Source organism: Mytilus californianus, unplaced genomic scaffold (assembly GCF_021869535.1).
Source record: "Mytilus californianus isolate M0D057914Y unplaced genomic scaffold, xbMytCali1.0.p SCAF_4, whole genome shotgun sequence".
NCBI lineage: Eukaryota > Metazoa > Mollusca > Bivalvia > Mytilida > Mytilidae > Mytilus > Mytilus californianus.
In genome coordinates, this window is record NW_026262690.1 from 45452355 (window position 1) to 45466288 (window position 13934).

The 13934-nt window shown below is 32.4% G+C and overlaps 1 protein-coding gene across 3 annotated transcripts in view; it reads right to left on the reverse strand.

Annotated features, from left to right (window-relative positions):
• The window catches only part of LOC127738112 (uncharacterized), a 32999-nt gene that overhangs the window by 16814 nt on the left and 2251 nt on the right, over positions 1-13934 (reverse strand). For all 3 annotated transcript variants that reach the window (XR_007999941.1, XM_052249244.1, XM_052249243.1), the window contains exons 2-9: positions 9060-9244; positions 7609-7679; positions 6330-6496; positions 3894-3994; positions 3123-3232; positions 1176-1278; positions 941-1027; positions 391-481 (exon numbers count right to left, since the gene is read on the reverse strand). Coding sequence is in view for 2 of the 3 variants with exons in the window: in XM_052249244.1 (XP_052105204.1) it covers positions 391-481; positions 941-1027; positions 1176-1278; positions 3123-3232; positions 3894-3994; positions 6330-6496; positions 7609-7679; positions 9060-9244 (915 nt within the window). In the remaining variant the exon portion in view is untranslated. The remainder of the gene's footprint in view (positions 1-390; positions 482-940; positions 1028-1175; positions 1279-3122; positions 3233-3893; positions 3995-6329; positions 6497-7608; positions 7680-9059; positions 9245-13934) is intronic.

Genomic DNA, 13934 nt, shown 5'->3' on the forward strand with positions numbered 1-13934 from the left:
AGGTTTTTAACAAATAATACATACCAAAGAATACAACTCTTTTAGCTTAATTATTCATAACAATTATAGAAATTTCATGGGATTACATGGAAAGGAACCAGATTTTTACATATAGCAGGAAATAAATTGCCCATATTTCTAAACAGTAATGTTCCATAACTCTAGAATGACAATCTAGAAAACCATCAAAATTTTAGTTTATAACTTGTGTTCAATATTCTGTAAAATTTTAACAAACCATAAATTTGTATGAATTGATCACAAAGTTGATAAATATATGAAAAACACCAGAAATATGAATACCTGATTCCAATATTTTTACCTTATAGAAATTTCGTTTTGCTTTTTCAGCACTAATTACAAGTTCAAGCCTACTAATAACAAAATTACCATCTCTGACAGGCCAGCTGTCATCATTAAAACACACCAATAAAGCAGCAAGCAGCCTGGGAACGTGTGATCTTACTGCATTTCTTTCAATCTGCAAAAGATTAGAATTCAAATAAAAAGAAATGCAAGAGACATCTTACTAATTATATGCATGTTTTGTTATACTTGTATTTTTTTCTTTTGTTAACTGCATCATTCTACAAATACATGTGTCCTATCGTTACTGATATAAAAATAAGTAGAAAGGGTATGATTGCCAATGAAACAAGTATCAATCAGAGTCAAAACTAAAAAGATGTCTTATTTTGTTTCTTTCCACATGTGTTTTTCCTTTCTTTACAATTTAGTAGAATTTTGAACACACTGTAGCTTAGAAAACCACTATTGATAAAATATGATTCTTTAATTAGGATACTAAAAACTACTTTTTGACAAAGTATGACAAGATTACTATAAAGACAAAAAAATCTTTCAAATGACAATAATGTGACCCTTTTTTTTCTCCAACACCACTTTGTTATACCAAACTTATTTGCTTTGTGTGTATTACCTTAGCTCCTAGTTCAGCAATACAAGCACAAGCAGCTTCCCTAACTGCATGGTTATCTGCTACTGTTGATTCAATATAATATTCAACCTGAAAAAATAATTATACTAACAAGGTCAATTTTGTTTATCTGCAATTTCTGACAAAAAACTTTAAAAATCTTTTACCAACAAATTACAATCATTTTTTAATTTATTTCAATATAGATTTGAAAATAGATTCTAAAATATGTATTCACCACATCGTCAATATATTTCTCTACTAGATGTCTCCCTTCTCCTTCTGTGGTCTGTCTCCAGGTTTCTTGTGAATATATTCTAACACCTTCAGCTACATAGTATCTAAAATAAACCACATAAATAAAAATAGATTCTTATATTTTACCTGTAAAAGATTGAGATATACAGGCATATATCCATATATGAACAAGAGTGCACATGCTGAAATGTCTCGCCTACTATACTGACCATTGATTTTATGTTGATAGTCCTACATATAAAGTTTTACTGCAAGTATGACATTAACATTTATGATCCAAGAAAATGAGGTCAAGGTCAGATAAACCAAGCCGTAAATACATGTACACTTTTAATACAATCATTCCATGCACAGAATATAGATGACCTATTGCTTATAGTATAAAAGAAACAGACCAAACCATGGAAATTCTATATTGACCAATGAACCATGAAAATGAAGTCAAAGTCAAATAAAACCTGCCAGACTGACATGTACATCGTAAAATATTTCCTTACACCAAATATAGTTGACCTTTTGCATACAGTGTTAGAAAAACAGACCAAAACACAAAAACTTAACATTGAGCAATGAACGGTGAAAATGAGGTCAAGGTCAAATAAAACCAGCCAGACTGACATGTACATCGTAAAATATTTCCATACACCAAATATAGTTGACCTTTTGCATACAGTATCAGAAAAACAGACCAAAACACAAAAACTTAACATTAAGCAATGAACCTTGAAAATAAGGTCAAATAAAACATGCCAGACTGACATGTACATTGTAAAATATTTCCATACACCAAATATAGTTGACCTATTGCATATAGTATTAGAAAAAAAGACCAAAACACAAAAACTTAACTATAACCACTGAACCATGAAAATGAGGTCAAGGTCAGATGACACCTGCCAGTTGGACATGTACACCTTACAATCCTTCCATACACCAAATATACTAGACCTATTGCTTATAGTATCTGAGATATGGACTTGACCACCAAAACTTAACCTTGTTCACTGATCCATGAAATGAGGTCGAGGTCAAGTGAAAACTGTCTGACGGCCTTGTAAGGTACGCACATACCAAATATAGTTATCCTATTACTTATAATAAGAGAGAAATTAACATTACAAAAAATCTAAACTTTTTTTTCAAGTAGTCACTGAACCATGAAAATGAGGTCAAGGACAATGGACATGTGACAGACGGAAACTTCGTAACATAAAGCATCTATATACAAAGTATGAAGCATCCAGGTCTTCCACCTTCTAAAATATAAAGCTTTTAAGAAGTTAGTTAACACCGACGCCGCCAGATCACTATCCCCATGTCGAGCTTTCTGCGACAAAAGATGCAGGCTCGACAACAAACTAGAGAAAAGTGCTTTTTTTGTACTGGTTTTATTGATTTTTCTTTTAAGTATGGGTTGTACTTCAACTGATAAAGATTAAGAAGGGGATGGTTAGAACTAAAAAAAACTAGTAATCCTGTAACATTTTCATGTGCCTGTCCAAAGTCAGAAACCTCATCTGTAGTTGTTATATGTCATATCTGACTGTTTTTCTTTTTTGGAGTTTAAATGGTAGATGTTTGTTTTTCGTTTATTTATTTACAACTTGAAAAGACTCTGGATGATTTAGAGCTTGATATCTTATACAAAAACCTGTCTATCAATGAAGACTATGTTGCTCTGAAGATGACTTTTGGTTATATTTGTTTTGGGTTGTTGTCTCATTGACGTATCACCCACTTCTCATTTTGTTAAAACACTTTCATCTTAGGGATAAAGAACTAGTGTACAATAAATAAAAAACAACCTAATCACAAAGACCATTGTAGAAATAGTGGTCAATACCAAGTAAATATACAATTTTCCTAATTGTTGGTCAATGAATATAATACATATCTTTTTTTTTCCAATGATGTTATTGTTAATTACCTGTTAAGGCACATTCTTGGTATGAGTATACTGTAGAACTGATCCTTTACTTCCTCTGATGGTAAACTATGTAGAAACTTCCTTGTAGCTACAGATGCTGCTAGACGTACCTATTAAACAACATCACATATTTATACTGTAAGAAAATAGAATGGAAACAATGACAAAACCAATGTCTACTTATTACGGAAATGTAATAACCATCAATAACTTAAATGGTTATAAAGAATTGTATGTTTCATTTATGTGCAAAGTAAAAATCAACTAAAAATAACTGTTTTTTTATGCACAATGCTATTCAAATTGGCTGTATCCAATAATAACTTCAGTTTGTATTTAAACAAGTGACATAATAATAGATCAATTACAGTATCTGTGGTACATACATGTGTAGCTAATGAATTACAGATATTTTTACAACTAAGTCAAAATCCCCTCTCCAAACTCTTATTTATCAAAATCCTGCAATTGAAAACTTAAACAGACTAGCTGAGAACTTTAAAAATATCTGTTTATCAATACAAATTATCAGACAGATCAAATCAAAATTTTATAATTCAGAATTACAGAATGCAACAATGTATAAGTACTTACTACATTAATGGTATTTGGAGTTTATGGAAGTTAAGAATTAGTAAATAATCTGTAATTGTACAGCAGGCACTGAAAAACAAGTTTCTGTTGCTTTGGAGCAAAATTATCATAATCAATAATGAAGTATGTCTGTCATTCACTTAATTAAGTCAAAACATTCACACAACATTAACTTACCTGACTCCAATTGTCAGATAATCCTTTTCCAAGATATTCTGACAACTGCCTTCCATGTCTATATACAGAATTTTCTTCTTTTAACTTTAAAGTTGATTTTCCTATGAAAAAAATAATATTTTGTAAGATCATCTGAAACACATATAAATCGATGTGCAGACATCTGATACATTCAGGTATTTCACATCCAATCTTTTATGGTAATATTCTATACAAAGCACAAAAATGTAGTCGTTCACCTCAAAAGTTAACCAAACCTGTAAACAGACTTATTCAGAAGGGATATAGTTACCGTACAATGCTGTTGTCAGGTCATTAAAGATGGGATTTTTAAAAATTAATATTGATTCACTGATAGGGTCTTTGCATCGGAAATAAACACATTTATTCTAAAAACAGTTGTTGGCATGATACGGGTTATGTTCTTCTCATATATTTTATGATGGTATGATAATAAACCCCTAACGGGAGGGATTGTGCTTGATTTTCATATGATGGAGACATAATCTTTCTATCAGTTAAATTGAGGTTTGGAGCTGGCATGTCAGTTACTGCAAGTAGTCCTTAGTTAATTTATGTATCATTGTCATTTTGCTTAGTTTTTTCTGTTACCTATTCTAACATCAGACTCAGACTTCTTTTAAACTGAGTTTTACTGTGTGTATTGCTGTGTGTTTGTTTAAAAATGTGTCAGGAATCAAACAGTACAAGCAGTGCTTGAAAGCCTTTAGTATCAACAAATATAAAATTTATTCTCCAATAGAAATAAATATGCAATAGCAAAGAATCAAATAACTAAACAAGTAAACTGCAAACTCACATGCCCCTAACTATATATATGCCATATAAATGAAAAGGTACTAGCCAATCCTTAAAAATAATTCTCAATTTCTGATTTATTAGATAATTTATTCTTTTCAGATTTTATATAAATAAATTATACATGAGAAGGTCTCACAAAACATGTTTAACCTCGCCGCATTTATTCGCCTGTCCCAAGTGAGGAGCCTCTCGTCTTTGTTAGTCTTGTATATTTTTTTAATTTTGGTTCATTTAGACGTTAGAAGGATATCACATAAAAATCTGTGTGAAATGATGGCTGTCATTGACTTTAGAATCATTTATGAATAATAATAAGAATATATGTATGCAATGCTTTTTCAAGGTATTATTAATTTGGTGTAGGTTGGACATATGGTTCAAAAGATATCATTTGGAAACAAAAATTGTATCCCCAATTTCAGTCTATCAATAGCTGCTGTAACATTGACCTATTGACTTCAAAAAATCATTGCAGGTTTTTCTTACTAATTGAATTATGGTTACATTATCTGTTGACACAGAGATATGTCTCGCCTGTCGGCATAAAATTCAGAAAAAGACAATCTGACGGACAGCAACATTGCTAATTAATTGAAAGTCGCTGGACCATGAACTAGTGGACAAGGCCTTGAAATGGTCAACAAACTGAGATGCAAAGTAACTTTATAGAAAATATTGTTGTCTATTGTAAGTATTTCCTATCAACATAACTTAAGCAGAAAACTTTACATTGAAAATTGCTTATTAATTGAAAGTCACTGGACCATGACCTAGGGGGCCAGGCCTCAAATAGTCGTCAAACTGATATGAACTGACAGTAATGCAACTTTAAAAGAAAATATCCTTGATCTATCACAAGTAATTCCTATCAAACTAACTTAAGCAGAAAACTAAACACTGAAAATTGCTAATTAATTCAAAGTCACTGGACCATGTACAAGGGGGCAGGGTCTCATAATAGTTGTCAAACTGATATCTACTGATAGTAATGCAACTTCATACAAAATATCATTGATCCATCACAAGTAGTTGTTATCAAACTAACTTAAGTAGAAAACTTAACAATTATTGACGCCATCGCCACCAGAATAGCAATACCTAAGTCTTGGTTTCCGAAACTTTCATCATAGGCGAGACAAAAATAAAGCTTTAAAAGGAATGCAAGAATATAAAAGCAACAGCATCTGAAGCATAACAATAAAGACTGTGTCTGATCTTTTTCTTGCAATGAAAATGACCAGAGACTAATGTAAGAGTACATTATATTTCAATCTGAATGAGAGAAGATATAAGATGAATGTCAATGAGACCGCAATCCAACAATAACTCTACAAAGTTTAAAGTGACGCCAACCCAATTCAAACTTGTGTGTTTTGTGGTAATAAGCATTGTGAATAAGTTTCATAACAATTGGTTGAGGCAAACTAAAGTAAGAGAACTAAAACCAATTTCCGGACGTTCGGACAGACGGACAGACGGAAAAGGGTAAAACTTAATTTCCCCTCCGCTACGGTGGGGGCATAAATAAAAAGGGGTTAATGTGATTTTTTATCTTCAAATGGTGAATTATGATTACCAAAAAAACTACAAATTTTAAAAGATCTGTTTTCTTACCATCACCAATGACACCAATAGACACTATTGCTGCACACACATAAAATCCTGTCTCTCTAACAAATCTGTTTGTGTGTAACAGTGCCATAAATATCAGATCCAATAATTCTTGGTCTACATACTTATTGAAAAGATGACCACAAGAATTCACAACACATTCTAAGCATCTGAAAAAAAAAGCAACAGGTCTGAAAATATACAATGTATATATGAAATCTGCTCAGCAAATGAAAACAGTCAAATCTGAAATCAACATGTATACAAAAGATCAAGGGGTAGATAAGCATAGTTTCCAAATGTTACCCACTTTCTCATGTGGATTGAAAAAAGTTAATATTCCCCTCAATATGATTTAAGCAGGTAGAAGATGTATGATTCTGGTAAAGTAAAGATATCCATGACTTATGTTTTCAGCAAGAAAACTTCTACTAATGTCATATATATGAAGGTTCTGACCCAATCAAATATAATAGACATGTAAGTAAAATACAAAGAGATTTACTGCCACTTTCTCCATTTCTATCATAACTAGACCAATATTATGTCTGGACCTGTGTTGCACCATGCTGTTTTGAGGAACAGCCTTCAGTGCCATAAAGATCAATCTCCGGGGCAGAGTTCATATCCGTTCCTTACATGCTCCGCAATACTACACTAATATTGAGTACAGTGTTACGTAGTATGGAACGGAAATGATATGATCTCTGTGCGGGAAATTGCATGAAGATTGTAAGTTTTTTGTCATTTGTCATAGATGAATCCAATTATATACATTCTTTATGTGCCTGTCCCAAGTCAGGAGCCTGTAGTAAAGTTGTTGTCGTTGGTTCATGTCTGTCATATTGTTTTTTTCGTTAATTGTTTCTTTATGAAGCCATTACTTTCTCAATTGAATTGTTTCATTTTTTTCATGTCGGTGGGGCCTTTTATAGCCGACTATACGGTATGGGTTTTTCTCATTGTTGGAGGACATACGGTTGCCTATGATTGCTTACATCCACTGCATTTGAACTTTGGTGGATAGTTGTCTCATTGGCAATCATACCACATCTCCTTATTTTTATATGAATATGGTAGTTCTCAAGGTAGTATTGGTAGACTAAAGGTTTTATCTTTATACCACATGTGATTCAATGGGAAAACCAGCAGATCAAAATTATTTTTCACTTAAAAAAAAAAGTTTTCAGTCGAATCTAATCTAAGGTACCTGTCTTCTGGGGAAAATCTGCATTTCTATAATGTTGAGTTAAAACAGGTTTTACTGTATATAAAAACTTACTTCATCCATGTTTCTAAAGACTTCCATCCTGCAGTGTCATGAAAAATTTGTGCTGCATCTACATTTACTCTCTATAAAGAAGGTTTAAAATTGATCTTAACTAATGCTGCAGAACATTATAAAAACACATACACTTAAACATTATAAAGATTTTTAAATGGTGAAATCATGTGTTGTTTTATGTATACAAAATCTATGTAAAATAAGATTTATTTTCATACCATGGATTTATGTTCTATCAGTGATATACAAGTGTCAAGGAACCAATTCAACCCATTACATGATCTTTTTGATTAAATGTAAGACTTGGATTTAAGTTGGAATTTTTACTGAGTTATGTCCCAAAACAAGATACTGGATACCAATTAACATTGGACTACCAATAATGGTTCTCTTGAACTGACCTAATCACAAACTAATACATGCAAACTAAGCAAAAGTTTTAAAGTCAATAGACCATGATTGAGGGGGATGGAGCCAAATAATCTACATGGAAATGAGATATGCCAATGCATATACAACTGCATACCAAATAATATTGATCTACCACTAGTGGTTCACCATAAACTGACCTAATCACAAACTAATACATGTAAACTAAGCAAAAGTTTCAAAGTCAATAGACCATGACTGAGGGGGCATGGCCAAGTAATATCCATGGAAATGAGATGTGCCAATGATAATACAACTGCATACCAAATATCATTGACCTATCATTTGTGGTTCACCATAAACTAGACCTAATCACAAACATTGTTGACAACGCCGCCGTCGAAAACAGCATACCTATGTCTCGCTTTTTGACTCCGTCAAGACGAGACAAAAACCCTAATTTTGACATAATTGCACATCATTATAAACAAGTGCATACTTGATACAGGACTGACAGATGAATGGACGAACACACCTGAAAATGTAATACTCCTTTTCTATGGTAGGACCGTCATAAATAAATGGAGAATGTGTCCATGGGACACAGATGATGTCCCTGCTTGCATATAACGTTATAAAGGGACATAACTCAAGAACAGTAAAAGTGGCGCCACCCAAATTCGAACTTGATCTGAGTTTTGAGGTAATAAGCATTGTGTATAAGTTTCTCAACATTTGGTTAAGGCTATCTTAAGTTAAAGAACGGAAACGAAAAATTCAACAATTTTTCCATTTGTAAAGGGGTATAACTCCAGAGTGGAAAAAGTGACGCCACCCAAATTCGAACTTGATCTGTGTTTTGAGGTAATAAGCATTGTGTATAATTTTCATAACATTTGGTTAAGGCAAACTAAAGTTAGAGAAGGAAAACCAATTTTGGGACGTAAGGACGGACAAGGGTAACACTTAATGCCCCCTCCGCTGCAGCGGGGGCATAAAATTAATAATTCAGCATTGTTATTTGTCACAAAAGGTCAAGATCATGCATATACAATTGAAAGTGGATATAAACATTTCACCTTTTCCCCTCCAGGTGAACTACTCAGTTTCTCTACAAGTTTTTCAACATCATCATCATTTTGATGTTCATCACCAGTTGACATTTCTCGTTCTAAATTAGAGCGAATTCCATTCAAAATTTGGTCTTTTACATCTCCATAAATTTCTGGACCAATCTTTTTACATAAAGCACCAAGTACTTCACCTTAAAAGATAATTACAAATTCAATTACTCGTTAATATACATGGAAGATAATGAAAACAACAAGTTATAAATTTCATGCTGCGGAAGTGTTTTCTGGATTTACCTTCATCAGGAACGCTCAAAGCCTATTATTTGAAAGCCAAAGATGTATAAATATTCTTGTAATATCAATACTAATCACATGTATGCAAGTACAATGTAGGTAAACAAAACTTGAAAAAAATGATGAAATTGATGCATGTGTGTATTCTGTACAAGGAGGGACATCTGTAACTTGTACACAATTAGGTATAAGAAGGATAGATAAAATGAGTAAAAAGGGGTGTTGTGTTGTAAATGAGATAGAAACACAACAAAGTTGACCAGCAGTAAGTTTGTTAAGTAATATTCTTATAGTTCCTTTCTGAAACAATTAATGCATATATATATGCTAAGAACATTTTGAAATACAAACTGGCTCTGTGACCAAAACAACCTGTTCCCTAATCATTGGTTGTGTGCCTGAGAGGTCTCAAAACTGTCATTCAGTGTAAACAGGTAGCAGGGTCCATTTGCACTGATTCATGTTTACCCTAGTTCCTCTTTGCCCTAGGTCCGTTTGCCCTGACTCTTATTTTATTTCATAGTCTTGTTGTATTTTGGTATAATAAATTTTTTGAATGGAGTATTTTATAGGGCGTTGAAAATTTCAAATACTTATGTCGAATTGCTACTGCCAGATAATTATTTTGCTTTGATTTGCATCTGACTGAAGTGTACAGGAATACAAAGTATTTGATATAAAACAACTGAAGACCAAGTTATCTGTATGTATTATCTTTATGGATACATCGGACCATCAATAAGTCAACTCAGACTGTATATCAAGTCAACTTGGATTTCTACAATGCCAACTTAGACAAAGTATTAATGAAAGTTTTGACTATATAAATGATTAAATGAGTGTCTTATAAAAAGACAACTTGGGGGTCTATGGAGTCAAGTCCGTGTATATAAACAATTCAAGATCAAGAACTTTTTATGTGTAGACATGCATCTGTCTATTGTTGGATTGTTGTTATATATATGATTGGAATAATCAAATTTGCATGCCTGATTGTTAATTAAATCTAATTTCATTATGTGTATAGGTTAAATGCAATGAGATTATTATAAACAAATATAATAAACAATGATTGAATTCAACTAACGAATAAATTAAGTTTGTTTAATGCATTAATAAAGATTTCATCTAAAATATATAGAATCATCATGATTAACATGATTAAGTTAAAATTGATTTTACATTACACCAATTACATGTACTTTGGGCACCACACTTTATTTGCAAATACAGCAAGGTATAAAGGATACTTTTATGTGAAATATAACATTCAATCATATAAATAGCATACATTCTTTGTTTATCCAATTTCAAATTCTTTAATTTCCTAATCACAGGGCCCTTTCAGGCATTACAAATTTTGACACTTTCATACAAATTTGCTGTTTTTTTTTCTTTTAGCAAAATCACACTTTGGAACAAAAAATGTTTTGTCTTCAGTTATTATTAAGTGAAGACAAAACATGTACCTACATGTAATTAACATAATTACTCTTTCTCACTCCGCTCTCTGTGATTATGTTAATTACATGTAGGTACAGCACAATAAAGCTTACATAAATGTCATAACACAACCGGTGTGGTAGTTAGATCTAGCTTGTTGGATAAAGAGAGATAACTCTATATTCATAATTGACACTTTTACCAAGTAGAGGATACTTATAAATCAGTATTCAAATTTGCTGTTTTTTTCTTTTAGCAAAATCACACTTTGAAGACAAAAATGTTTTGTCTTCACTTATCATTACCAATATATACATGCAGGTTGGTTGTACTGAGAAACTTTATACATGTTATATATTGGAAAATTGTTTATCAATATGTGATAATAAAGTTCTTCTCCTTTGGTTACATGTATGTTGAGGACATTGGAGTAAAAAATGTACCTTGACCTCTACTTGGTTTAAATAACAAATCTGACCAAGTCGTTCACATCTGGGTAATGGTTCTAATTTTCTGGAGGAATTATATTGTCTTTCATGTGTTCCAGTCTCTATCGTAAGGCAATGATTACTTATTCTAAATTTTGACAGCATTATTATCTTTGTTTTCATATTCAGGTATTGTTTAAACTCATGAAACTGGCAAATCTCTATTTTCTTCCAGTATTTAAAAAATCTTCTCTCCATTGCTTTTTTATTAGTGCTTTAAATGGGGGACCTACATTTGAGTGAATTTGAATATGACAAGCATTACATTTGCGCGAATTTACCTGTAATTTACCTGAGTTTTGACCTTGGATTTAATCCAGAGAATGACCTGAATTAAATGTTTTTGTTTTCGGAAAATGAGTTATGTTGTTGGTTGTTGTCTATCATATTTGTTTTTCGTTTATTGTTATAAACATAAATAGGCGATCATACCACATCTTCTTATCTCTTAGAATTGAGAATGGAAATGGGGAATGTGTCAAAGATACAACAACCCGACCAAAGAGCAGAAAACAGCCCAAGGCAACAATGGGTCTTCAACACTCTTGTATTAATAAATATATGATAAAGAAGTCTTTATTTGTTTATATAAACATTAATAAACTGCTTCGCTGAGCGCAGCTGGATACGCCTGCAGAGGTCCAACCCTGAACAGTTGGGGCAAAAATGGACACAATATTCAAGCTTGATACAGGTCTGAATTTGGATTGTAATTAAATATTTGACATATTATAGGTTTCTGAATAAATGTAGTCAAAGAACTTGAAATTGGTTATATGAATTGAATTTATATTCAATTAAAGATTTCTTGCTGTTGTGCAATACACTGTGTTGTTGCGCAATACTTAACAAGAGTGGACACGCTGAAATGTCTCGCCTTCTTTACTAACCATTGATATTATGTTGATAGTCCTAAATGAAAGCTTTACTACAACTATAACATAAACTTAACATGATCCAAGAAAATGAAGTCAAGGTCATATAAACCCAACGAGAAATACATGTATACCTTACAATCATTCAATACACTAAATATAGTTGACCTATTGCTTATAGTTTCTAAGAAACAGACTGAACCATGCCAGGCAGACATGAACAGCTTACAGTCCTTCCATACAACAAATATAGCTGACCTATTGCTTAAAGTTTAAGAAAAACAGACTGAAGCACATAAACTTAACACTGAGCAATGAACCGTGAAAATGAGGTCAAGGTCAAATAAAACCTGCGAGACTGACATGTACATCATAGAATATTTCCATACACCAAATATAGTTGACTTATTGCATATAGTATAAGAAAAAAGACCAAAACTCAAAAACTTAACTTTGACCACTGAACCATGAAAATGAGGTCAAGGTCAGATGACACCTGCCAGCTAAATATGTACACCTTACAATCATTCCATACACCAAATATAGTAGACCTATTGCATACAATATAAGAAAAACAGACCAAAACACAAAAACTTAACTATAACCACTGAACCATGAAAATGAGGTCAAGGTCAGATGACACCTGCCAGTTCGACATGTACACCTTACAGTCCTTCCATACACCGAATATACTAGACCTATTGCTTATAGTATCTGAGATATGGACTTGACCACCAAAACTTAACCTTGTTCACTGATCCATGAAATGAGGTCGAGGTCAAGTGAAAACTGTCTGACAGACATGAGGACCTTGCAAGGTACGCACATACTAAATATAGTTATCCTATTACTTATAATAAGAGAGAATTTAACATTACAAAAAATCTGAACTTTTTTTTCAAGTAGTCACTGAACCATGAAAATGAGGTCAAGGACATTGGACATGTGACTGACGGAAACTTCGTAACATGAGGCATCCATATACAAAGTATGAAGCATCCAGGTCTTCCACCTTCTAAAATATAAAGCTTTTAAGAAGTTAGCTAACGCCGCCGGATCACTATCCCTATGTCGAGCTTTCTGCGACAAAAGTCGCAGGCTCGACAATAAATCTGTTGTCAGACTATAAACAAATAAAGTTCAATTTCTTCTCAATGTCATATTTGAAATTTATGAAAATCAATAGGGAGATTACATCAATAGCTATAAATAATTCATCAAAGTTTCATGAGAACTGCTGAATACATTTTTGAGTTATTGTCCAAAAACTGGAAAATCCCCCCTTTTTTAATGAATAAAACCCCATAACTCAGAAATGTAAAATCTAAAATTTATAAAATTCTAAAGGGAGCTTACATCAACAGGTATAAACAATTCACCAAAGTTTCATGAGAACTGCTGAAAGCATTTTTTAGTTATGGTCTGAAAACTGGAAAATCCCCCCTTTTTTATGTATAAAACCATGTAACTCAGAAACGTTAAATCTAAAATTTATAAAAATCCAAAAGGGAACTCAAGTCAATAGATATAAACAATTCACCAAAATTTCTTGCAAGTTAGTGAAAGCATTTTTGAGTTATTGTCGGAAAACCTGAAAATCCCCCCTTTTTTAATGAATAAAACCCCAAAACTCTTAACGTTAAATCTGAAATTTATAAAAAACAAAAGGGAGCTCACGTCAATAGATATAAACAATTCACCAAAGTTTCATGCATATTGGTTAAAGCTTTTTTGAGTTAATGTCCGACATGTTGATGACGGACGGACAGATGGTCAACGGT